This window comes from Dipodomys spectabilis, unplaced genomic scaffold, assembly GCF_019054845.1.
Source record: "Dipodomys spectabilis isolate Male_0828 unplaced genomic scaffold, ASM1905484v1 ptg000004l, whole genome shotgun sequence".
Lineage (NCBI taxonomy): Eukaryota > Metazoa > Chordata > Mammalia > Rodentia > Heteromyidae > Dipodomys > Dipodomys spectabilis.
This window is the reverse complement of record NW_024870681.1, coordinates 13,906,426-13,932,476: the sequence shown is the minus strand read 5'-3', so window position 1 is coordinate 13,932,476 and position 26,051 is coordinate 13,906,426. Positions and strand designations below refer to the sequence as shown.

The 26,051-nt window shown below is 39.7% G+C and overlaps 1 protein-coding gene across 2 annotated transcripts in view; it reads right to left on the bottom strand.

The window, feature by feature from the left end:
• Dnah9 (dynein axonemal heavy chain 9) overlaps positions 1 to 26,051 on the bottom strand; it is a 339,142-nt gene that overhangs the window by 91,691 nt on the left and 221,400 nt on the right. For both annotated transcript variants that reach the window (XM_042693416.1, XM_042693426.1), the window contains 5 exons: positions 16,070 to 16,212; positions 15,577 to 15,738; positions 15,119 to 15,352; positions 11,628 to 11,888; positions 3,874 to 4,299 (listed from right to left, as the gene is read on the bottom strand). In XM_042693416.1, coding sequence (XP_042549350.1) covers positions 3,874 to 4,299; positions 11,628 to 11,888; positions 15,119 to 15,352; positions 15,577 to 15,738; positions 16,070 to 16,212 — 1,226 coding nt within the window. The remainder of the gene's footprint in view (positions 1 to 3,873; positions 4,300 to 11,627; positions 11,889 to 15,118; positions 15,353 to 15,576; positions 15,739 to 16,069; positions 16,213 to 26,051) is intronic.

Here is a 26,051-nt window from a genome sequence, read left to right as displayed (position 1 = left end):
CATCTCTCCCTCCAGCCCTCCGCCCTGGCCCCATTCCTGCCCCCCCCCCCCGCCCCCCATCGCCAAAGTTGTAAACTTCATTTTTTGACATAATGTCTTGTACATCTCATTGTTGCAATGGGTCTACCTATATCCCTAATTTAATCCCAGAACACTTGTTCCATTTCAGAATAAAATAAAGATGTTTCTAGACTATAATGACTCACAAACTAGCTTTTCACTTTATTTTACTAAAAATGTTACCTGAGGATGAACCACAGGAAAAAAAAAACCTAGACAGGAAGAGGCACCAGAAGTCACTGAAATTACTTAAAAAAAATCAGAAATCCTTGTGTTTGCTCCGACACCGAAGACAAGGAGAAAGGTCTAAGGAAAAAGCCTTGCTGGAATATTGGATTGAATGGAGAATATAGGAATAATAGAGGCCATACAAAAGGAACCAATGGAAGAAGAAAACAATCAGAAAAGTAGAAATTCCAGGAGGGAAAAGAGTTGTACAAATAAAGAAGCATAATTATATAGTGTATCACTCAGAGCTGCTGTGAATAATATAGACCTGTTTGCAAAATAGAAATGGAATTTATTGGCGTCTCAGTGTCATGAATTGGTCTAAGGACAGAGCATGACTCCCTAAAATTTTGATTAGAGAAAACAACATAGAGGTTTCTAGACTTGGCCATTGTAAAAACAATAAGTCATGACAAAAGAAGTTGAGGCTGGGAATGTGGCTTTAGTGGTAGCGTGCTTGCCTAGCTAACATGCATGTAGCCCCGGGTTTGATTCCTCAGCACCACATAAACAGAAAAGGCCAGAAGTGGCACTGTGGCTCAGGTGGTAGAGCAAAAGCAGCTCTTTGAGCAAAAGCAGCTCAGAGACAGTGCCCAGGCCCTGAGTTCAAGCCCCAGGACTGGCAAAAACAAAAACAACAAAAGCACAAAATAAAAACAACTAAAAGAAATTGGGAGGTAGAAGAGAGAGCGCGAGAGCAGACCTGAAGTTGGGGAGATTAACCATTATCATCTTTAAGGCTGATAGCTCCAGAGAAACTACCTGAATGCACAAAAGCAATAAATAAAAGTGTTGTCATCTGAAACCAATTGCATAACTTCACTGTGCAGACATAGGAATAAACAACTTGTGGGTTCATTGAGCTAATAGTAGGCCGTCTGCATAGGATTCATGAAGAAATGGAGCTCTCAACTTCACATATGGACGAAAGTTAGAAATTCAAATGAGCAGAAAGAGGAGGATGATATAAATGAGTCGAATATGTTTCCTATTGAAAAAAACAGTTGGGGCTGCTGGGAGCTCATAGCAAAACTCAAACAATGACTCCTTGAAGGAGAGCCCCCTAGAAACTTCAAGGACAGTAAAGGATGTTCAGGCATCTTCTGATTAGAGTGGCTGGGAATCAGACTTTTTACATAACAGCGATTAATTAAGCCATTTATAAATACTCTATGTAGGCTAAATAATGACAATGAAGCTACTAGGCAGTTGGTTCTTATGTGGCCTCAATAATCAACTAAAGCAGATAAAAGAATTAAGAACCCATGAAAAGCCCTTGTCTACTTACTGTTCGCTATTTTACTCTATGTGGGATTGTAATGCAAAATGCATTACTTATTCTCATGATTACTTTTTATAAATTGTAGCAATAATTCATCATTTGTTAGATACGAACAAAATACAACACAATCACAATCATTACAACCCTCCCCTCATCAAAAAAAAAAAAAAAAAAAGAAAAGGAGCCATCATGGAGTATTTAGCTAGGTTGAGCAGATTCTGGGTTTGATCCCCAGCACGAAAAGCAAAGAGGAAGAAAAATAAAGACAGTATAGAAGAAAAGTAAACAGAAACCAAATCTTTTACTATCCAAAGATAATCACCACCTTTAACATTTTCATACATTTCCATCTTATATAAGCATATAGAAATTCTAGTGATCAATCTGGCTTGTTATAGATTCCCCTCCTTTATGTGTTTGAACACAACATTTTTACTTGGAATTATCTTAAAAATAGGGTGCACATGTGTGCACAGGTGTGCACATGCATGTCCATGTGGATGCCAGTGTGTGTGTATTCATGTGTTCATGTATGCGTGTGCAAGTTTGTGTGTGTGCAAGTTTGTGCGTGATGCATGTGAGTGCAGATGGCTGTGATGGCTTCAGGAGCACATGCGAAGGCTTTTCTTGTCTTGGGCACCTTTCTTGCTAGAGATGGTGGTTTGCCCTTCTCTTTTTTAATAGTAGAGTGTTCAAAGCATGGAGAGGAGGTTGTTAAAAGCAAGAATACATTTTCCCCCCAGAAAATATTTTGGCAGAAAAGTAGAGTCTTCCTTAAGGTAGCCAAGTATTTTAAAGATATCCTTCTTGCTTTCACAGGTTGAGTGGGCCCATCAGTGAATGTTGGCTACTGAAAAGGTATAAACATTTTGCAAACATTTCCTTTGCACCAAATGTTTCCTTTAGTTAAAATAACTTCAGTAAAGAGTCTTTGAAAATTCAATTCTTGTCAAGTTTTATGGAAGAGATTGAAGAACATGAAAATTATTGAGAGGTCTTTCACTGGAACGTCTGGATTTACAGAGTAATGTACCGAGAGAAGTAACTTTATTTTCCCCAAAGTGTCTTTGTAAAATAGAGGTTGGGTGCAAGGGTCTTCCAACTAGAGCCTTCAGTCACAGACTTTAACAAACAACAAGCTTGTATCACAAGATGAATGCCACATGTCTACAGTCCTACTTTCCACAATCTACAGAACTATTATGCCAGATGTGCAGTAAGATTCATCTTTGTCTGGACTGGCTGCATGGTAATTAATGATACCAACAAGTGTTTGCTATAGTGACTGGGTTCTTGCACATGGTTGAATGTGCCTGTGATAGACAGCTCACACAGCCAATGAGGGTGGAGGCAGGAGAGGAGTACTAGCTGGAGGCAGTTTTTCCTGTTTAATCATGGACTACCTCTAGGTTTATGCTTTATTTACATGCATGGTCTTCAGTCCTGTAAAGCAGGCAATATTACGGAAGTTTGAGCATTCTAAGGACATAACCAGTAAATACCATGTCCTGGATTGGAACTGAGGTATGTTGGGTAGATTTCGACTATGTTAGTATTGGTGAAATTCGAGGGAAATTCTGAATCCTAGATCACCATTGCCCCTCTCACCCAATCCTGGAGGAAGTATGATAACATCTACATGGTGTTCATGAAAGCTAATGACGCTTACTCACCACCCTCACCCAATCTTGGAGGAGGTATAATAATATTTTCATAGCGTTTATCAGAGATAATGACCCTTACATTTTATATTTATAGACAAGGGATCACTCCTCTCCCGGTATCACAATATTCAACTTGCTTTTAAAAAGCTTCCATAAAATAAATGCAGATCTTATAGTACATGCCCATGTGTGTGTCATTCTTGCTGACTGAGGTAGGCAGACAATTGATCAGAACTGAAACTAATAAACTTCAAAATAGGTACTGAGCTAAGATGGCTAAAACCTACATTTCAAAATGGGGAAAAGAATGTTCAGTTCGTTTCTGGCTCTGAGGATAATCCTGTCTGTCTATTATACATATCTATCTGCCATCCTTCCTTTCCTCAGGATAAAGAAAAAATCCTTACAGACCAGAACCATAAATCAGTGGTCCAGGGGATTTGCTTTGTTTGGCCTAGAAGGTACTGGAAAAAGAAATGGGAAATGTTACCTTTTCTGAAAAAGTAAGAGATATTGCACAAAACAATTGGGCTTTCTATTTCTCATAATGTGAGGGGCAGGGTGATGGCTGAAGGGCTCATGTGTAAGAAGAGGCTGCATGGTTTGCATGAAGGGTAGAGGGCCTCAGGGCTCACTCACCATGATCTTGGCTTTGATGGCCGCCAGTTTCTCCTGTGCAGCACTGAGGTCAGTGGTGGCTTTGCTCAGTGCTTGGCGCTTGGGTTCTACATCACAGAACACCTCGTAGAACCTCATAATGTTTATGACCCAAGAACAAAGGCCTGCGGCCGCATACGACTTGGTGGCCACAAACTCAGGATTGAACTCGGGGTCCTTCAGATAGGGCCTGATGGCTTTGAGGCAATTCTCGTGAATATTCTCCTTGTCAAAGTTGATGAGTGAGTCCAGGAAACTGTCCACTTTGGCCATGGTGATTTTCGCTGCTTTCCAGCTCCGGTCTTTGGGTACCTTGCCCCCCGGAGCCATGAGCACCATCACCGCAGCGCTGACATTGCTGACAGCCGCAGGTGGGGAACCAAATGACTTCAGCTCTGTCAGGTTCGTCTGGGAAAAGAGAAGGACATTGTTAGAGGAAAACGAATGAGCTTTTCTTTGTCACGCCAACCACTAATGGAGTTAGACTGGAGAGTGATGAATCTGAAAGGGTTGCTTTGAAGCCAGCAGCAGCCCTTCGAATTTTAAATATCATGACTCATCCAAAGGAAGGCACAGCTACTCCCCAGAGGCTTCTAGGCTCCCCGAATGGCAAGCCCCAGACTTAGCCATGTTCTTTCAGAACTTTAAGTGACGCTCAGCCCATTAGAAACACACAATTATTTCACACCCAGCAGAAAAAAAAAATACAAGCGTGCTAACTAACATACTCTGAAATAGGCAGCCTGACATGAATAAAAGATAAGGTTATTATAAATTAATTTCCATCTTGGATGGCGGAGAATAGCACTGAAACTCAACTGATTTTTTTTTCTTTAATTAAACTGCTTTGTTCCATGAGCTTGTTCTCATGACACTTGACTGCCCTGATAGCAAAGTGGCATTTTTCTGCCAAGAAATAATTCAGACAGAAAGCTGGCGTATGACACAGCTGTCTCTGCCTGGCCTTAGATCTGTCCTCCTCTCCAGGTCTCACTTGCTTCAGAAAGATGTGTCTGAAAAGTTGCACCTTGGGGTCATTACTTCAACTTTCCAGGCTTTGGTGATTTCACCTGCAAATTGGGGGCTGAGCCCCTCTCTAATCTGTGCATTAAACTGTCTTAAATGCACACAAAACTGAGTAAAGACTAGCTTTGACATTCAATGAGAAGGCCAGGATTATGGACCCACTTGCTTCTGAGGAAGGTAAAAGGTGAAAAAAGAAATCACCATTATATTTTATTTTATTTTGGCAGTAGTAGGGATTGAACGTGGCCTTGCTAGGCTGGTGCTCTTCCACTTGAGCCACACTTTCAGCCCAGATTTTTGCTGATTATTTCTTGAGATATGCTCTTGAAAACTTCTCTGCCCAGGCTGGCCTCAAACAGTGGTACTTCTACTAGCAGCCTTCAGAGTAGGAGGATTATAGCAGAGAGCCACCTGTGCCTCGTTTGTTTTAGTTATTTTTGTGATAGGGTCTTGAATATAGCCCAGGGTTGACCTGGACTGAGATGCTTTTATTTAAGCTTCTTTTGCCTGGACTCAACTTAAACTGTGAGCTCCCCAATATTCACCTCCTAAGTATCTGTGATTCCAGGCATGAGCTACCATGCCTGGCTGTTTATTCTATTTTTAACCTGATTCTTCACTGCAAATACTAAGCTTTTTCTCATAAAGCATATTTTTAAGTAAACTACGTGCAATTTCCTTTCACTAGGATGCACCATAATTTATTTAGCCAGTTTCATAATATCATTGAGCATTTAAGCTATTGAAGATTTAATAATTGGTTAGATGACAGGAAGTTTTGAAGACATTAAAGACAAGTAAATAAAAAAACCACACTGGACTTCAATTAGAATTGTATTTAACTTATGAATGGATTGAGGATAATGACATCTTTGTAAAATGGAATCGTCCATCACACACACACACACACACACAAACACACACACACCTTGTATATATTTGTTTATTCACATCTTCAATAAAATGTGCAGTTTTTCTTCACAGTTTCAGCAAATTTCTTTGCACTTACTTGTACCTTATGTTTTGTTATTTTTGTTATCTTGAAATTATATTTTCCAACTGGATAGTGTGACTATTAGGAAAGCTATTATACCTTATAATGCATTTTTGTTATAGGCCTTTAACCCTCTCCTCTTATTTGTATTATTGTATTTTTATAGTATTTGTGAATAATGATTTCATGTGCTATTACTGGACACAGGTGTGATTCATAATTTTTGTTTACTAGTGAACTAGTGAGGAATCCAGGTGAATATTTCTAGTAACAGTAGTGAAGGGAGTTTTTGTGTGTGTCTTTTTCTGTGTTAATAGGAATGCCCCTGGTGCCCCATCATTAGACAAGAGTATTTTGCTATTGGATTGGGATTGATTGCCTTCTATTAACAATATATCCAAACACACACACACACTCTTTAAGTTTTGGTGGTATGAGGGATTGAACTCAGAACCTCACAGATGCTGGGCAGGTATTGTTCCACTTGAGCCACATCTCTAGCTCTTTTTTGTGTGTGTTGGTTATTTCCCAGGTAGGTTCTCATTTTATGCCAGGGCTGGCCTGGGCTGTGATTCTCCTACCTGTGCTTCCCCATGGAACTAGGAATGACAGACACATATCATTGAGTCCACCAATTGTGCTTCCCTGTAGCTTAGATAACAGGCAGGACAGGTCTACACCACTGCATTCAACCACTGCTTCATGAGACTGAGTCTCAAGAAGTTCTTACATCCTAGTTACCTTTAAACTGTGATTTCCCCATCTTTCTCCTTCCAAGTAGCTAGGATTGTAGGCCTTTGTGGCTTCATTTAGAGTTGACCAGGGTAATCATGAGAGTCTCCCTACCTTTAACCTGGTCTCACCTGCAAGATCATCTTACCATGCAAGGTAACATGTGAATGCTCCAGCTTTAGGGAGTGGATGGGTATCTCTGAGGGAGGGGAATTATTGTCTGACAAGTTCTATTAAACACTTTCCTACTTACTTACCTCAGATAAATACTTGCAATTACCAAATCCAAAAAAAATATTACCAAATTCAAAAAGAATATTTGCTTAACAATGGATGAATCAGTAAAACACAGTACAATATGGTATATTATACCATGATTTAAGAAAATGAGGTTTTGATGTATGAACTGACATTAAAAGAACCTTGTTTTCAAGAGGGAAAAGAACACTCAATGTATGAATAAGATCAGGTAACATCTTTATCCTATTCATTTTTGCATGTCACAGATTTTACAGAGTGAAATAAGCCAGAGGTTTAGGGTCCTCTTGTCAAAAAATGGCAGACACTCCCTCTCTCCCCGCCCCCTCTCTCAATTGCTGAATAGTACTCCCATGTCTGCGTGTCTGCATGTATATATGCACAAATGTGAATACACTACCGTTCCAATCCATTTACCTACTGATAGGCACAGGTTGTTTTCATCTCTTAGCTATTGTAAATAATAAGACAATGAACATGGGAATGCAGATATCCATATGGGAGAGTGTGGATTTCAGGGTTGGCTAGATGACAAACAAATACTTCTCTTGTGAAGTTTTTGAGGAACTGCCAAGCCATTATATCTATTTCCTTCCCACCAATGGTGTCTAAGAAATCCCTTTCCTCCATACTTTCGCCAAAAATTATTTTTGTACATGGGGAATTTGCTAAAGTAGATTCTTACAGATTTTAGATGTTCTTCACCTCCCTCCAGATGCAAATAGCCCACTCTATAGACAAGTAGGTGAAGTGACTGTTTTTCTTGATGGCATAATTGTTTCGCTATGCACATCAAAACATCGTGTTGTCTGCCCTAAATAAGTACAATAAAAAAAGAGGGAAAGTAAGCTAGAGGCATCTATATTTAACTTATGCTATATCTTTTTTTGTTGTTGTTTTGTCAGTCGTGGGGCTTGAACTCTGGGCCTGAGCGCTGTCCCTCAGCTCTTCAGCTCAAGGCTAGCGCTCTACCACTTGAGCTACAGTGCCACTTCCAGTTTGCTGGTGGTTTATTGGAGATAAGAGTTTCATGGACTTTCTGCCCGGGCTGGCTTCGAACCACAATCCTCAGATCTCAGCCTCCTGAGTACTAGGGTTACAGGCATGAGCCACCAGCTCCTAGCTTATGCTATATCTTATATGTACATTTATACAAATGTAAATAGGAATAGGAAATTGTCAGAATAGTTATACCCACATCCTTACAGGAGCTACTTCTGGGAAGATATGCAGTAGAAAATGAGAGTGACTTTATATTTGACCCTATGTATCTATAATTTTTAATTATTTTAACAATAATTTCTTGTACATTATGTATTTAATACACCATAAATTCACTGTAAATACATGAGAAACAGAAAATTATAAGTAACTTTTGTGGATGTTTAAGGCCATGACATTGAAAGATACACCATTTTTTAAACTAAGCCAGAAAATGTTACACTGGATTTATTTCAGTTGAACTATAAAAGCAAAAATAAAGCTGCCAAAATGGAGACAGAATGTGCAGAGACTTACTACCAAGCTCTGATTTACAGGTATTCTTTATGCATTCACTGAAGATTTATTGTTAACTTTGAATATGATGAACAAACAGGGAAATGGTCCTTAAATATCAGAGTGGTGTGAGTGAAAAGATTCTGAGGACAATGCGCAGGGGTTCTCTGGTCAAGAAGCCAAACCTGCCCAGTTACATGTGGCTCATTCTGGTTCTTTCTACTCCATGGGAAGAAAAGGAGGAGGAGGAGGAGGAGGAGGAGGAGGAGGAGGAGGAGGAGGAGGAGGAGGAGGAGGAGGAGGAGGAGGAGGAGGAGGAGGAGGAGGAAGAGGAGGAGGAGGAGGAGGAGGAGGAAAAGGGAGGGAGGGAGGGAAGAGGAGGAGGGAGGGAGGAGGAAGGAGTAGTGGGGGAGGGGGAGGAGAAAGTGGTATACTCGGATGCATTTTATTACAGAGGAGAAAGAGGAGGAGGATTGGATCAGAAGGACATAGAAGAAGAAAAAAGAGGAAGGATGAGAGGGAAAAGAGGACAAGGGCAAGAAACCTATATTTAATTGATTTTCTACAATGTACCAATTATATGCAAGGGGAAAGGGATAATCCCTTTAACAAATGGTGTGAAAAAACTATGCAAAAAAGAATGAAATTGAGCCCCTCTCTTATACCATATGCAAAAATTAACTTAAAATAAGCTAAAGACTTAAGCATGAGACCTGAAACTATGAAACTAGTAGAAGGAAACAGGGAATAAGACAAGCACTGGCCTGGGCAATGTTTTTGTTTTTATTTTTAGAGATGATTTCAAAAGCATAAGCAACAAAAGCAAAAATAAGCAAATGAAATTACATCAAAATACGACAGCTTCTGTGTGTGTGTTTGTGTGTGTGTGTGTGTGTGTGTGTGTCTAGAAAGCAACATAATAAAGAGAAGATCTCCATATTAGGAGAAAATATAACTAATCCATATAGTTGATCAAGACAAAGGAGGAGGCAACAATGCTTGATAAGAAATGTACTCATTACCTTGCTCATGTAACTGTAACCCCTCTGTACAGTGTTTTCACAATAAAAACTTATTAAAAAAGAATTAATGTTGTGTGTGTGTATATGTAACTTAAGCAACTTCATTAAAGAAAACCAATAATCAATTTTAGAAATGGACAACGGACTTGAATAATCATTTTTTTTTCAAATGAAAACATGGATGGCTAATAGCTAACTGGAAAAAATGCTCAACTTCACTAATCTTTTGTGATTGAAGAGGAAAAATAAAACCACACAGCGAGACATCACTCCTATCTGATAAAAGGGTTGTTACTAAAGAGATGAATGCTGAGCTCTTTGTCAAGGGTGTGGAGAAAAGGGAACCCTTGCTCACTGTTAGCATGATGGAAATTACTACAGACATGATGGAAAAGAAAAGATAATGACCATGTGACCCAGCACTCCCATTGTTGGGTATCTGCCCGAAAGATTTAAAATTTGTATGTCAAGGAAATACTCCATTTTCATTTTATACTATTCACAATAGCCAATATATGGAATTAACCTAAAAGTCCTTCAATAGCTGAGTGGATAAAAAGAATGGTGTGTGTGTGTGTGTGTGTGTGTAATATAATGGAATATAATTCAGTCTTAAAAAAGAAAGACATAGCCTGGCACCAGTGGCTTATGCTTGTAATCCTAGCTACTCAGGAGGATGAGCTCTGAGGATTGTGGTTCGAAGCAGGAAAATCCATGGGACTCTTACCTCCAATAAATTACTCAGAAAAAGCCAGCAGTGGTGCTGTGGCTCAAGGGGTAGAGCACTAGCCTTAAGTAAAAGAAGCCTAGAGAGAGAGCCCAGGCCCAAAGATCAAGCCCCAGGACTGGCAAAAAAAATTTAAAAAAGACATTCTATCATTTGTGACAGCATGGATAAAATTTGAGAAGGTTATACTACGTGAAATAAACTGAACACAGAAAGGCAAAACACAATGAATTTCCATCCCATTTATGGGACCTAAGACAAATTGAACTAATTGAAGCAGAGGAGAATGGGGATTACTAGAGTCCCAGGGTGGAGGAACTTAGGAGTTATGGAGCAATTCTACTCAAAGAAGCCTCAGTTAAATGGGAGGAATACATATTAAATTTTTTGAGATCTGTTATTGCAAAGGATGATGAATATAGCCAACAGTTGAGTACTGTATATGTTGATATCACTCCAGGAACAAATTTCAAATCCTCTCATCACAAAAATATTAAATATTTGAGGCAATGGGTATGTTAATTAGCTTGATTCAATCATCCCACATTGAATTGAAAAATCATAACATCACTTTGTAACCCATAAATACATGCAAGTATAATTCTGTCAGTGTAGAAGAAGGAAAAAGGATTGCTCAGACTTCTGAAATAGGCAGATAGCAGTGGACCAGGGTGGGTGAACAGAGTCTACCTAGGTAGAATGATGGGGGCTGGGACCCTCATGAAAGCAGGAGGCCTGATTTATGTGGAATGAACCGAAAGGAGAAGGAATCCTAAATGATGCAGGGCTGAACACAGTCTAATTTGAGGCCTGCAGGTTGACCTGGCTGCTGCTTTGAGCTCAGGGAGAAACCTGGCTTGGGTGTACTTAAAACTCCCCATTATCACCACTTAATTGAACACTTGCTAAATTGGTTTTACAGATTATTTTTCATATTTTGGAGCTAATATTTTAGTCTTTTTGTTTATTATATTTTTTTTCTATGTAGTAGTGGGGTTTGAACTCAGGGCCTGGATGTTGTCTCTTAGATTTTTTTTTGCTCAAAGCTGGTGATCAGTTGAGCCATAGCTCCACTTCTGCTTTTCGTTTGTGGTGGCTCATTGGAGATAAGAGTCTCGTTCATGGAGTTGAGAGTTTCACAGCCTGGCTGGGCTTAGATCTCAGCTTCCTTGGCCTTCTATCTTACACCATTGAGGATAAGCTTAGGTGTCCTGTAGTCCCCAGTGGGCAAACGTAGTCCAGGGTTATCACAGCAGGACAATGTCTGGGACTGGATTCTGCAGATCGGGGAAGTTCGCTACCTAGATATCATGCTTGAATCTATTGACTCTGGGCATGTCATTCTCTTCTCTGGGCCTTGACTTGGAGCCCACTTTTAGTTCCTGCTTCACTCTCATCATCTCCCAGGAATAGCTGGGTATGGCATTGTGTCTGGATCCCCCCACCAAGAGGCAAGCAGGTGCGGCCGACTTGCTCCTACCTTGTTAAGGGTGTTAAGAGCTGCCTGGGCTGCCATGAGGGCTGGCTCTGCTTTGGCGAGGTCTTCCTCACAGTCCTTCTGCTTCTGCTGTACCTCGAGCATGATGAGGGCCACCTTCCGCTCTTCCTCGTCGGCCACAGCTTTCTCTCTGCTCATCTTCTCTGTCTCCACACCCACCACCCGAATCAGCTTGTCTGCGGCTTCGTTCTTCTGCTTTAGCTCCACTTCCTGGGTGGCCAGCTTGGCTTTCAGATCATCCACCTGCATTGGAGAAGAAGTATGGGGCTTATCATGAGTAGAGGGAGGATGGGTAGGCATGGCCCTGAGGACCCAACTCTGCAGAGCACAACAGAAATCCAACTTCGTTTTTGCTGGTACTGGGGCTTGAACTAGGGCCGAGGCACTGTCCTTTAGCTTTTTCACTCAATGCCAGTGCTCTACCATTTGAACCATAGTTCCGTGGCTGGCTTTTTGCTGGTTAATTTAAGGTAAGAGTCTCATGGTCTTTCCTGTGTGGACTGGCTTTGAACCTTGATTCTCAGATCTCAGCCTCATGAGTGGCTAACACTGGATGCAAAGCTATATTCTCTGATGGGTCCAAGCAGCTCCCTGACCTGGGAAAGAAAAAAAAAACCAAACACTGGACACTCTCTCATTCTCTAGAGAAGTATGGTGAAATATTTTAGAATGGAGTGCCCCAATCCTTCCCTTCATTTCCAAGTGATCTGAGCTGCTTCTTACTGACATTGGTTGGTGCTATGTTTTTTTTCTTTTTAAATATACATGTGTCTAACATAATACTTTGCCTAGCAAGGAGGCCCCTAAAAAGATCACTTGTTTAATTAAAAAACACTGACTCAGTAGCTTTTGGTGGTTCTCAATGTTCCATAGCCTTGCTAGAAATAGATGACCAGGCTAACATGGGACATGAAGGATCCTACTGATCAGGCCAGCTGGATTCCTGGATCAGCTCTGAAGTCAAACATGGGCTGAAGGCATAATGGGGTGACAGGAGGATCAGCACTGGGAAATTGTCTGTTGATCTTACTATCTGGGAGGCTAGGGATGGTGTTCTGTGTACAGTCAGGTCAGCAGGGTATGTGGTTGCCTAGGAGTAGCAGCATCCACATTACCTCTGAATGAGATGTGCAAACTCCCCGGCCCGACTCCACACCTACTGAGTCAGAATTTCTTGAAAGTAGGGCCTGGAAGTCTGCACTTTAAGAGGTCTCTAGTGGATTCTGATGCCAGTCTCATGGAATGGTCTTTTTTCACGTGCAAAAGGAAGACACAGACTTATTTACTTTAGAAGAGTGAAATAGCCATTTGTATTTAAAGTACAGTCCATAAACTTTTCGTTCCAGTATGACCTCTTGCCTTTTAATTTTCTGCAGTCTATTGCACACAGTGACCAAAGATTACTTCAGAGCTCCTGGAACATGTTGAACTGACTCAAATGCTTTATGATGCAAAATTCATAAGGGGAAAAAATAAAACTGAGGCTTAGAAGCTGCTGATAATTCCCTTTTCATAGCAGATCAAAGGAAAGAAAAGAAATTGGGTGGGGGGGGGGGAGAGGGAGAGAATGCTCTTTAATTTTGTGTATTCATGGAAGCCAGGAGACTTTGTGTTAACCTCAAATAGAGGCTGCTCCCTAGAAGCGCCTTATATTCACATGTTGGAAGGTTAATCTGTTTCTAGTCTCCTGTTGTTCAGCTGTGGAGTTATTTCTACAAGGACAGAGATGTAATTGTAAATCAAATTGATGGAGCTGCATAATCACTCCAGTCAGCAAACACACCAGTAACTTTTTGTTCCATTTTAAATCTTGGGAGATTTGAGAAAATGGAAGTGAAGGTTTTCCTCTTCTTCTTCCTCTCCTCGTCCTCCTCCTCCTCCTCCTCCTCCTCCTCCTCCTCGTCCTCGTCCTCCTCCTCCTCGTCCTCGTCCTCGTCCTCCTCCTCGTCCTCCTCCTCCTCCTCCTCCTCCTTTTCCTCTTCCTCCTCCTCCTCCTTCTTTACCTTCTTCTTTTATTCTCCATTGTTGTTTTGTTGATTGCAATCTGCAATCCCCTGCACTGTGACTAGGAGCTTGATAGCATTTAAAAAGATGGGAGGGTTTTGCTGGTTAGAAGTAGGCCACTGCCTACCAAAACACAGGGAAGATAGACCTCTGGGTTTATTTTATGACTTTTCTGCAATAGATTAGGAAATTAGAACATATTATTTTAAACTTTTCTTTTCCCCCTTCCCACAGTTAAAATACTGAAGCCACAGTTAGACTGCTCCTTATTTAAAGACATCCCCCATCCCCAACCTTGTAACACGGGAAGATTAAGAAAAGGGTGCCACAGACACAGAAGAGACACTTCCATACAATCCTGTTGGTACTAGGATTTGAGACCATGTGTGGTCAAGAAGAAATGCCCATGGAAAGGGTGACAAGATAGGGGTACTGGGAAACATTGAAACAGGTACATGGATGTTCTGTGCACCAGAAACAGAATACTGGGACTTGCCCCACAAGAGGGTCAGAGTATTTTTCTCAAATCTTAGTCCCTAGAAACCATTCTTTATGTGTGTGAATTAGTTCAAAAGCATAACAACAGACTGACTAAAATAAACTTGTGCTATCTGGAAGAGCGAAGAAGAAAATACAAAAAAGACGGGATGATTGGGACCTTTGTATGTTGGCTTGCTAGTTAGATATATTAGAAGAAATGTCTGATCTGAGATAGCATTTGCTTAAGAAATGAGGTTTCAATGAGAAGAGTCCAGCAACTGCTTCGCTCCACCATTCATTTCTTTTGGTTTTCAGGATGGAAAGAGCTACAGTTTGGGTGGTTTGTATGCTAAAGTGGCATGTGCTGAGCTTGGTCCCCAGTGTGGTGGTCTTGTGGTGCTGGATCCTTTAAGGGGTGGAGCTCCATTCTCATGAGTTGTTGTCTTTTTGGGAGTAGATCTTGTCTCATGGGACTGGACTAGATTCCATGAGGATGAATTGTCATTATCTTCCCTTAGTCCCTCTTTTGCACATGTCCTCAACATTGGCTAGGAGACTGTCAGTGGAGCCAATAGTTCCTGATGTTTCTAAGCCTCCCGGATTGTAAGTAAAATAAACTCTTTTCTCTACAAAATACTGTGTTGCCTCAGGTTACAACTTCCTTGTGACACATCAAAAAGACTATAACAGAATGGACGCGAATTGGAGAGGAGAAGAAAGCTGAGGGGCAGACAAAGGTTGCAAAGAGGGAGAGAGAAGAGGTCCCTCCAGAAATTCCAGGCTCAGTGAGCTGTTAGCAAACCAGATCTAAGGTGGAAGATGTGTGCCTCTACTGGGGGAATTCAGCCATAACTTTTGGTACAGGTTCTGATGCCTCACGGGTCCCTGGAGAACTCTACATGATATAAATGATTTTCCAGAGTTTGATCCCTTCAGTATGCTAGGGGAATGTTCCTTCTGCAGGTAGGAGAGGAGGGTGTGTCCCTCACCTGAGCAGAAGTGCTATGCAGCTTCAACAAGCCATTCTCCAGCCGCTCCATTTTGTACTGCAGTTCTTTCCTGTTCCTGTGCAGTAAGCTCTGGTAGAGTCTGATGAACTCCAGAAAGGACTTGGGAGTTGTGTAGTTGTAGTGCTGCTCATTGCTCAGATACAGCTGGGATGTTTGGTTGACACTTGTGTGCACAAATGCCATAAACTTGCTAATGGACTGCTTCACTGCAGGCTAAAAAACAAGAAGTTATCTCTACACGGGAAGTCATCTCTATACAGGGAGTCATCTCTACATAAAGACTGAGGCAACCATCCACTCCACTCATCCTTCATCATATGGAAAGTTGTGTTTCAACAGCTCTGTGTCAGGCTGAAGTTTAACACTGACATTTGGGTCTTGAATTCCTTGTGTCCCAAGGTGGGGAGGACCCGGAGGAATCTCCTCCTCCTTCTCACCTCAATGTTCTCTGTGTTCTGCAAGAAACGGAGGCTGACTGACTCCAGAGCCTGTGGAGGCCACTCATGGAACCAGTCGATGGCTGTGCAGTTGACAATGGCTGGGAACTTCCTGCTTCGAACCCTTAGCTTGTTCCCCACAGGGGAGAAACAGAGAGTCACCTGAAGAAATGAGAAGCTATCAGAGAGAGACATACAGCAGAGGATGTGGCTCTGGATTCTGGCTGTCCTAGAAAACTGAGCTGCACATGCAACAGTGAGCTAGTGAGCTTTTCTAGCCATGAGCTCAAGATCTGATGCATGCATCACCATGGATCAAAGGACATGGATCATAAAGGAGATGAGAATGGCACCTTTGTAATGGTGCTTCAGGCTGAAGAGGGTGCTGTACCTACACCACCTATTCCTAGATAGTCTGTAAAGACAGCTGTGTCCACGACACCAGCAGAAGCTCTCATGGACTATCTCTGGCAGGTGGGGAACTTTTCTTTACCTTCAGCTGTCTTCGGATCCGTTCTATGAAGAACTTCCAGCAGTTTTCTCGGTTGTCAAGCAGACCTTGGGTCTTGACCTCATTCCTCACATTGCTGAGGATGTTCTCAACCTCATCATCAGAGTAGAGGTCTGGGATCTCTCCTGGGAATCAGTGGAACACAGAAGGGCAGTGCTGGCATCTTGCTTAATGATGCAATCAGACATTGGTAATCTTACCTTGGTGTACATTATGCTGACACTGGATAGATACTATTAGTACACCAACCAGATGAATGGAGAAAGGAAGAGTAGGTGAATACAGACATAATATTCCATGTACCTGTGAGTGGAAGCAGGTAACTTGAGGGGATGAGTGAGATGGTCAAGATGGGGAGGAACAGAATGATGGAAGGGATGACATGGATCAAGATTCATTGTGCTCATAAACAGACATGTTGAATTGAAACCCCTTTGCACAACTACTTAAAGATAATTTAAAAGGTACAACAAATTCAGAGAGGGAAGGGACTGTGTTAGTGATAGCATGGGGAGTAAGGATCAGTGAGGAGCAGATCATCCTATAACACATGAATGGTATGCTCTCTCTCAAAGCATTTACTTACTAACGACTCTGTGGTTGGCTCTGTGTATTGGTGCACTCCCAAGGAGCTTAATATTTAGTATGAAATAGAAAATATATTTATGCATAAGACTATGCATCTAAAGGACCATAAAGACACCTACCGATAGTGGGTCTATTTAAGAAGAGCAAGCAATCAGTTTCTATTGGAGAGGAAGGAAGACAGCAGGCAGAGCTTCATGGAATTCGGCATACCGTAAGTATGATAGTTGAAATCAATGATGAATTGTTCAGTAATTTATTATACGGGATTTGCAAAGTTTATATCTGGAACATTTTAGATTGGGTTCTTGTATTGGACAAAAGATAAACTGTAAATGGATCAATGTTTTTCTTATTAAAAACATAAAAATTGTTAGGTGCTGGTGTCTTATACGTATAAGCCTAGCTACTCAGGAGGCTGAGAGCTGAGGATCATTGTTTGAAACCAGCCTGGTTAGGAAAGTCTGAGAGACTCTTATCTCCAATTATATACTACTAGGGATAGGAGATGAGTCAAGTGGTAAAGCACTTGCCTAGCAAGCACAAAGCCTTGAGTTCAAATCCCAGTATTATAAAAAAAGTAATCAATTACAAACTACACAAGCTATGTGTGATTCAAAGTGGTAGAGCTCTAGCCTTGAGCAAAAACACTGCAGGACAATGTGCCAGCTCTGAGTTCAAGCCCCAGGAGCAACCAAAAAAAGAAAACAAACAAGCAAAAAAAAAAACTCCACATAAAATAATAGAAAATATGGAAACTACTTTGGGATATACATGAATGTGTGTGTGTGTGTAGATACATATATATATACACACACACACACACACACACACACACACACACACACACACACACACACACACACATACATATTTCTATCACTAAGAAAAAGAAAGTTAATTTCAGGTAGAAAAAATGGATACATTTGGCAACATAAAAATATTTTAAAATGTGGTAAAAAATCAAAAATAAATAACACAACAATAACATAACTTAGAGACAAATGAAAGAAATACGCATCAGCTCACATTGTGGTTAATAGTCGATGTTTCTACCATGTAAAGGAATTCTCTACAAATAAAAGATCAGTAAATCAACAGAGATTCAGGAGAAGTTCATAGTGAAGAAAATAAAAATATCTCTTGGATATATGAATAGATTTTTAATCTCACTTGTAATGACAGGAATGTACACGAAGACTGCCTAGTTACTTTTCTGTCACAGATTAGGTTTCCAAACATGGACACACACTCACAACAGCAGAAATATACATTAACATTGTCCCCAACTATGCTTTTTTTAATAAAAAAAAACAAATTAGAGCTAGGAAGGTGGCTCAGTGGTAGAGTGCTTGACTTGCATGCATGAGGCACTGGGTTTCATTCCTTAGCACCACATAAGCACAAAAAGCTGGAAGTGGTGCTGTGGCTCAAGTGGTAGAGCATTAGCCTTGAGCTGAAGAGCTGAGGGACAGCACCCAGGCCCAGAGTTCAAGCCCCATGACCATCCCCCCAAACCCCCCTCCCCAATATGAAGGATTTGAAAAGGAAATAAAACATTGTATTAATGAAGAAGTATAGGAGAATAAAATTATGTGCTCAATCTCACTAATTCATCAAAACTTAAAAATCTTAATGCAGAAGAATCAATGTATGATAGCTGAGTCAAGTTTATCCTGGAAATTCAAAGAGAGCTACAAAGTAGAAAAAAATCTATGAAAATAATTCACATTAATAAAGAACAAAATGTATGACTATTTAAATAGATGCAGAGAATTTTTTGTCCAACCACTCTGGAAAGCAGTGTGGATGGCCCTCATAAAATTAAACATTTGAACTGCCACATGATCCAGCAATTCCACTCTTGGGTGTTTACCCAAACCAGGATACTGTAAAACCACCAGCATAACCAGCACTGTAGCCAAGCTTTGGAATCAATCCACATGTCCCTCAGTGGGAAAATAGATCAAGAAAATGTAGTATATATACCACAATGAAATTTTACTCATGCATTAGAAAGAATGATATTGTAGCGTTCATGAAGAAATGGAAAGATCTTGAAAAAATTATGGTAACTGAAGTAAGTCAGGCTGAGAGACAAAGGATGCATGTTTCCCCATATATGTGGAAGCTACATTTAGCTTGTTAACTTATATAAGTAAATAAGTTGGGTGGTATGAAAGTATATACAAATATATTAACTGAAATATGGTAGAATCAAGGGAGATCTAAAATAGTGTAATTCCTTAGAAAGGCAAAATAAAAGTTCAGCAAAAATAACACCCCAAGAAGAAGTCCTTGAAAGGGGTGGGGTCAAAGGGAAAGTGGTAGACAAATGAAGAGGAGGAGAGAGTAGAATGCAGTCAAGAACCCAATATATATCCTAAAAAATTAAGAAGAATGAGGGAAGGGATCAATAGGGGAAGGATGGCTAAGAATGTTCACAGTGGGGTGATGTAATAATGTATTCATAAACTGCTTTGTTAAATGGCACCTTCTTTGTGAACAACTTAAAGATAATAATAAAAAATGTTGGCAAACTAGGAAACAATAGGTTTATATTGATTGGAATAATATAGACCTCTACCTTAAATCCAAAGCAAAAATCTAAGCTAAAAGTAAAATGTTAAATATTCCCTTTTCAATAAAGTATGATAAAAAACAGCTGTTAACATATTTTTCTATTCAATATTATATAGATCCCAGACTATGCAAAAAGTGAAAAAAAAATAAGAATGTGTAAGGATATATAAGGATAGTTAAGAAAGCAATAAAATTATTATTGTTTCAAATCTGATTTCATACCTGGAAAATCTATGAGAATATTTACATAAACAATCAGTACTTCAATAACATGTTTCCTGTGTAGAAAAACCAATGTTTGAAATTAAATCATGTTTCTATTTTCCAGCCAAGAAGTAGAGTTAATCTAAAAGTTATATAGAATACCAACAAAAACCATAGACAGCTAAGCAACAAATACATAAAAGATATACCTGATCTTAATTCCTATTAAGACTATAGTGGAGAAAATGCAAGCCTTAGGAGGTGAAGAGAAATCTTGTGCTTGTGGGGATTGGTGTAGTACCCTCTCAATTACAAAGATACAATTCCAATACAAATATTCAGAGGTTTCATTTCTTGATCCTGACAAACATATCCTAAAACATAGATGACACTCCATCCATCATTTTCTCCCATCTCTCATTTCAAGAAACCTGGTTCCATTTTCATATATATATATACATTGTTATTATGACTGTATTCACCCATTCTCTCTTTTTGTCTGCCCAATAATTTTTCTACATAACAGACAAAAAGTATAATTATAATAACTGAATATGTGAAATTTCAGTTTTACTAGCTAATTTGCTATTACTCTCCTGGTGAATTGATCCAATGTATATTGCCATTAACAGAATACTAATGTTAATCTTTTTTTTTTCCTTTTACTTAGGTTTGAACCTAGAGCTGTAAACTTGCCTAATTTGTGTGTTCAGCTGGCACTTAACCATTTAATATGTTTACTATATTGTGAATAGTTTGTCAGTTGATTATGAAAAGCTGAGAATAAATATATTGGTTTGTCATTCAGGTGCAGATACAGAGGCACTGCACTTATAAACTAACATGTATTGAAACTCCCTTGTATAACTATTTAAAGGTAATAAAAGCTAAATTATAATAAAAGAAAAATGATTGGACATTTTCTCAAGTACTTTCTCTTAGAACAGAAGATATTTTTAATCAACAAAGATAAATATCTCTAGCTCTTTCTTTCTAGATATACTGAGCTTTATTGTAGATGTTTGGTCTCTAAGGCTGCGTAAGAGTCATTCTTGAGCACTTTGAACTTGGTTCCTCTTAGATGTTGTGTTAATTGCCCATACTCAATTTTTATTGTAAAAATAGTGTACAGAGGGGTTACATTTTCTATCTAGCATTGTTACCTCCTCCTTAGTTTTCCCCTACTATCCCTTCCCTCCCCACCTCCCCAACTCCTCCCTCTCTCTCTCCCTCCCCCACTTGGGGAGGGGAAGGGAAAAACAAAATGCTTAAATAGGGATACAGGTTGACCCATTGTAACCATGAGATGTACAAAACACTATGTTGAAAATGAACTTCACCCATACTCAATTTTAAAACAATGTAATTTTGTAGATTCTTTTATAAAGATACCACTTCTTTACATCCCTTTAGCAAGTAATGATAAAAGGTATAAAAATCAGAGGCTCAAGTAGGACTAGAACCTGTCTTTAGATTTTAAATATATATATTGGGATGTAAATTAACTTTCAGATTATCCAGTCAATACAATTTTCAAACTGTGATGATTGCAATAGGATTCTTGTAAGGCACTATATGGAAGAATGAATGATACACTTCAAAGGATCACTGGTTTTTGGTATTTCATATAGTTATATAAAGTAATATATTAAAGATGGAGACGTGCTATAAAAATAAAAATGTATACAGAAGAGAAAAGGTGAAGGAAGGCTATTCCTGAGAAAGAACCAAAGGTAGGATTCTTCCAGTCACAGATGAAGTCTCCCTATGTAGCTGAGATCATTAGAGCAACGTGAAATTGCTGTTCGATAAGGAAGTCAAACAAATGTGAAAGACCTAGAAAAAGACCTAGTGACAAATAGGAGACTGACATAAAAAAATTGACATGAAGAGGGTTAAACTGATAAGTAAGTGATGTCAGGATGATTTAATGTTGGTGTCAAAATACAATGAGATTGCTACTTAAAAAATTTCAGGGCTGGAGGTATGGCTCAGGTGGCAGAGTACCTTTCTAGCAAATTTAAGGCCCTAAGTTCAAACCCCACTACTGCCACAAAAGGAAAGAGCCCAAGACATAAATATGAAAAACAAGACAATAATAACTTCAATAAAAACATAAGCACTGGGATAAGATAATATTTCTAAATATGACCCTTCAAACACAAAGCATTAAAAAAATATTAACTTTTCAAACACCAGAACTAAACTGGTATGACTAAAGTCAGACACAGATTTTCAAATAGTATTTACAACACATATTATGAAGAAAGGGTTAGTATCTTGTGTAGTATCCTACATAGCCACAAGGAAAAGAGACTCCAAGAGCCAAAGGTCAAGCTCCACAAATAGGCAACTCAGAAGAGGAACAGGAATAGCCAAGATACATTGAACATACTTAATATCACTAGCAAAAAGGGGAATGGAAACAATGCGACTTTGTTTCTTTCCCAATGTCAAAAATTGTTAGACAAACCAAGTTTTGGGGGGGTTGAGAGGAATAAGAATTCAACCTCTACTGGCCAGAGACTACTTGCGCATACTTATCTTGGGGAGCAATCAGGTGCTTCATTTGTAAAGTTCAAAAAGCACATGTCAGACAATCTAGTCATCCAGATTTTGAGCACCTATTTACAGAAATTCTTGTACAATAAAAATTTCTGTTTTGCAACGTCATTTATAATTGCACCATTGTTGGTTTTATTGCCTTTTGATGATCCAAAATATTTTGTAAAGAAAGAGAAAGCATGTTGTTGTTGTTGTCATTATTGTTGGTGTTGTCTTTTTAGAGAGGGCAAATGGGGGGCTCAGAAGTGGAGAGAGGGCGGGTGAACAAATGCAGTCATATATCCAATGTATATTATATAGAAAATGAACTGTGCAACTTGTGTACAGGGACTGAAGGGAAAACAGGGAAAAGCAAAGGAAGGCATGACATTGTCCAAGAAGAATTGTACTCATTACCTAACTTATGAAATTGTAAGCCCTTATAAAATTGTAAACTCCTTAATAATAACAATAAAATTATATTAAAGGAGAACATTAAAAACCCATCAATATGGAGGAGAGTGGATAAAAATGACAAATTTTGTTCTTTGAAGAATATAGTCTGAGAAAAGTCTCTAGGGTTTCTAACCAGGTGGTAGGCATTAGCCCACACCTACAATGTAGTCTTTGCCTTTCATGAATCATATTTCAGTTCAATATGATGATGTGCAGTTGCTGACAGTTTTTGCTCCACAGAGAGGACTATAGTAAGAAGAGACAGTGTCAATAAAAGTTTACTAGAAAATTAATGCTCAAGACCAGTCTTCTTTCTTTGCTTTCTCCTTCCTCTCTCCCCTAGCCTCCTGCCCAGTCTTGCCCTGCCCTGCCCTGCCCTGCCTTGCCTTGCCTTGCCCCTTTCCCTTCCCCTTCTCTTTGTCCTTCTCCTTCCAATTGCCCTTCCTCCTCCTCTATGCTTTCCTCCCCCCCCCCCCTCCTCTTTCTCCTTCTTCTTCTTTGGCAATTTCAGAATTTGAACCCAACGCCTTGCTCTCATTTGGCTTGCTCACTTGGTTGGTGCTCTACTACTTGAACTACACCCTTTGCTCATTATTTTGGAGTTGACTCTGTTGGACTTTTCTTCCCTAGTCTGGCTTTGGACAATGAGCCTTTGGATTTCCATTTCCTGAGTAGCTAGGATCATAGGTATGAGCCCCAAATGCTTAGCAAGTCTTCTAATGTGAGTAGAAGTTAATCTAGGCCAAGGAATAGAATGAGACTCAAAAGGAACATCATGAGTAAAGACATCAGAAAACAACATGTTGTGTGACTTCAGCCAGGAATTGCTAAGTTGTAACAGGGAAGTATGGTTAACAAGGAGAGGAGAGAGAATGTCAAAGTCATTTTTTTCCTACACAAAGGCACTTGGGTTTTATCCTGTATCCAGATAGGAAGTAATAATGGAGTTATGGTTTGGATTACATATAGTTTATATTAGAATACTAGGGAGTTAACTGGGACCTAGGAGGAGAGTTAGGAAGTGTCTTCATCAAAGCAAAAGATGACATAATCGAGGCAGCCAGAATAAAGAAGATATGGAGTCAGAAATTATTAGAGAGGAACATTAATGATAATTGACTGTCTCTTGGATCTGGGAGGAGGGAGGTCAGCAACTTAAGGAACTCCAAAGAGACACAAAATTTGTGTAACTTTGTGGGATGTTATTACCTTAAGCAGGAAACAAAAAGCTAATCATTTAAGCATACCTTTTGCTTAACCCTGTTGGGATTTCTATTTTGCAGATGGAGAATCAGTCAGATACATGGTTAAAGTTCTACTGTCTGTGATTAATGGAATTATTGAGTAATAATTCTATGTTTAGGAGGTCAAGTGTATGCTTTGTGGCTGCTCCTTGGTTCCAAAGTGTTGTATTGCTTTGTTGAAATTCCTGAGAAACGAATCCTGAATTCAGTTTATACAACGGTCTTATGAGGAAGCCAAATTCTAGATGCTCCCAGAAGAAACACCATCCAATGGCAAATGTGTGACAATTATTTCCACACTTCATTCTCATAGATCACAGACATATCAATCTTGGATCTAATTCTCAAAACCAGAAAGATGACCAGCTATAAAAAGAACAGCTTTGTTCAGAGGTGGAGAAGAGGAGCCAACTGGCTGTAACTCTTCCCCATGAACCCATGTCTAAATAAGCCATCAGAGCCCAACATCTAGTGACTGGAGAATAGGAACTAAATAACTGATTGCAAGGTAGATGAGTGAATAAAAGATAAAGACCCACACTCTGCTGGCCCACGACTGTAATACTAGTTACCTAGGAGGCTGAGATCTGAGGATGGTGATCTGAGCCAACCTAGGCAGAAAGTCCTGAGACTTTTTTTGTTGTTGTTGGTTGTGAGTGCTGTCCCTTAGCTCTTCAGCTCAAGGCTAGCCCTCTACCACTTGAGCCACAGCACCACTTCTAGTTTTTCTGAGTGGTTTATTGGAGATAAGAGCCTCACAGACTTTCCTGCCTGGGTTGGCTTTGAACCATGATCCTCAAATCTCCTGAATAGCTAGGATTACAGGCATAAACCACTGGTGCCCAGCATTCTAAGACTCTTATCTCCAATTAATTATGTCCCCCCCAAACCAGAGGTAGAGTTGTGGCTTAATTGGTAGAGTACTAGCCTTGAGCCCCAAAACCTCAGGGATAGCACCCAGGCCCTGAGTTCAAGTCCCAGGAACAGCACACACACAAAAAATGATCTAGACAGGACCAAAGAAAAGAAATCATAATTTGGGGGAGAACAATTAAGGTTTTTGAAAAGTCAAAAGAAAATTGCTAAAGTAAGATTCCAAATGAAATAAAGTATGGCGTCTGTCATAGGAAGAAACATTACACCTGGATGAGGCTAGATCTTTTCCTTGGTTAGTGATATTTGGGCTGCCACAGTAGAAATAAGATTTCTGGGAGGCTGGAAAGCTGGAGACAGAGGTGCTGCCCTGGAAATCCAGGGGTAAGGGGTAATTCTTATTTTTCTCCCTAGATTTGGATGGGACTTTCCTTTGGATTATGGACAGAAAGAAAATATCTTTCTGGCATTTTCAAAATACTAGAGTTAGATGATAAGTATACATTCTTCAGAAATTAGATAAATTAGGTCACAGAGAGGTCATAGTGAGGATGGAACTTTTCAGGTCAAGCCAATGCTTACATTCCATGCATAGCTTCACTAACAGCTGAGTGATCCTCAAGGTCATTCTCTTGACAGCTAGGGGAAGTGGCCCAGAGATGGGAAGTCTGTTTTTAACTTGGGTGGCCATGCTGCTCTAAGTATGATTAGGTATCTTTTTACTAATAAGGTCAAGAACTATTTTTTTCAATGATATTTAAGTAGTTGTACAAAGGAATTGCCATTCAACACAGCAGTTTATGGGTATACTATGTCTTGATTAATGTCATTCAACATTCTTACCCATTCCTCTCCTACATTTCTTTCCTCACTCTTCTTAATTCTGTAGGACCAAGAACTATTTTTCATTTATTTTCTTTTTATTAAACTGTAATCCATCTAAGATGCAGTTTATATAAAGACTACTTCTGAAATGTGTGGTTGGCGTCATAAGTGGGATTCACACACCAAACATCATCATGGTATGAATTTGTCAATGATATCAGAATACCAAGGGATAAAACAGGGAGCTAAAAGTGTATGGATAGTCTGTGGCATGAAATGACTGGTGTTCTGAAGGAGACATTTTGGGGGGAGCACTCACGGTACCATTGTAGCCAACCAGCCCAGGACAGTAAATCATTACAGAGTAACAAGTTATTGGTAAGGGAACCCAAGATAAACTTTCCTACACTCTAGTGTACTTTTCAAAGATGCAGTCATTGCATAACATCACAGAGATTGACAAACATTTAGAAGGGAATGAGATTGTGAGAATTCCCTCCAGCTTTGGCTCGACTGGCATTTGCTTTCTTTCTAGTCAGAAATGATACCTTGGTAAGAGAATAATATAATGAAGATATACTCTAATCTTCCCTGCTGAAGTGGGTTAAAAATAAAGAAGACAATTTAGAGGAAGAAAGCATTAATTTTAA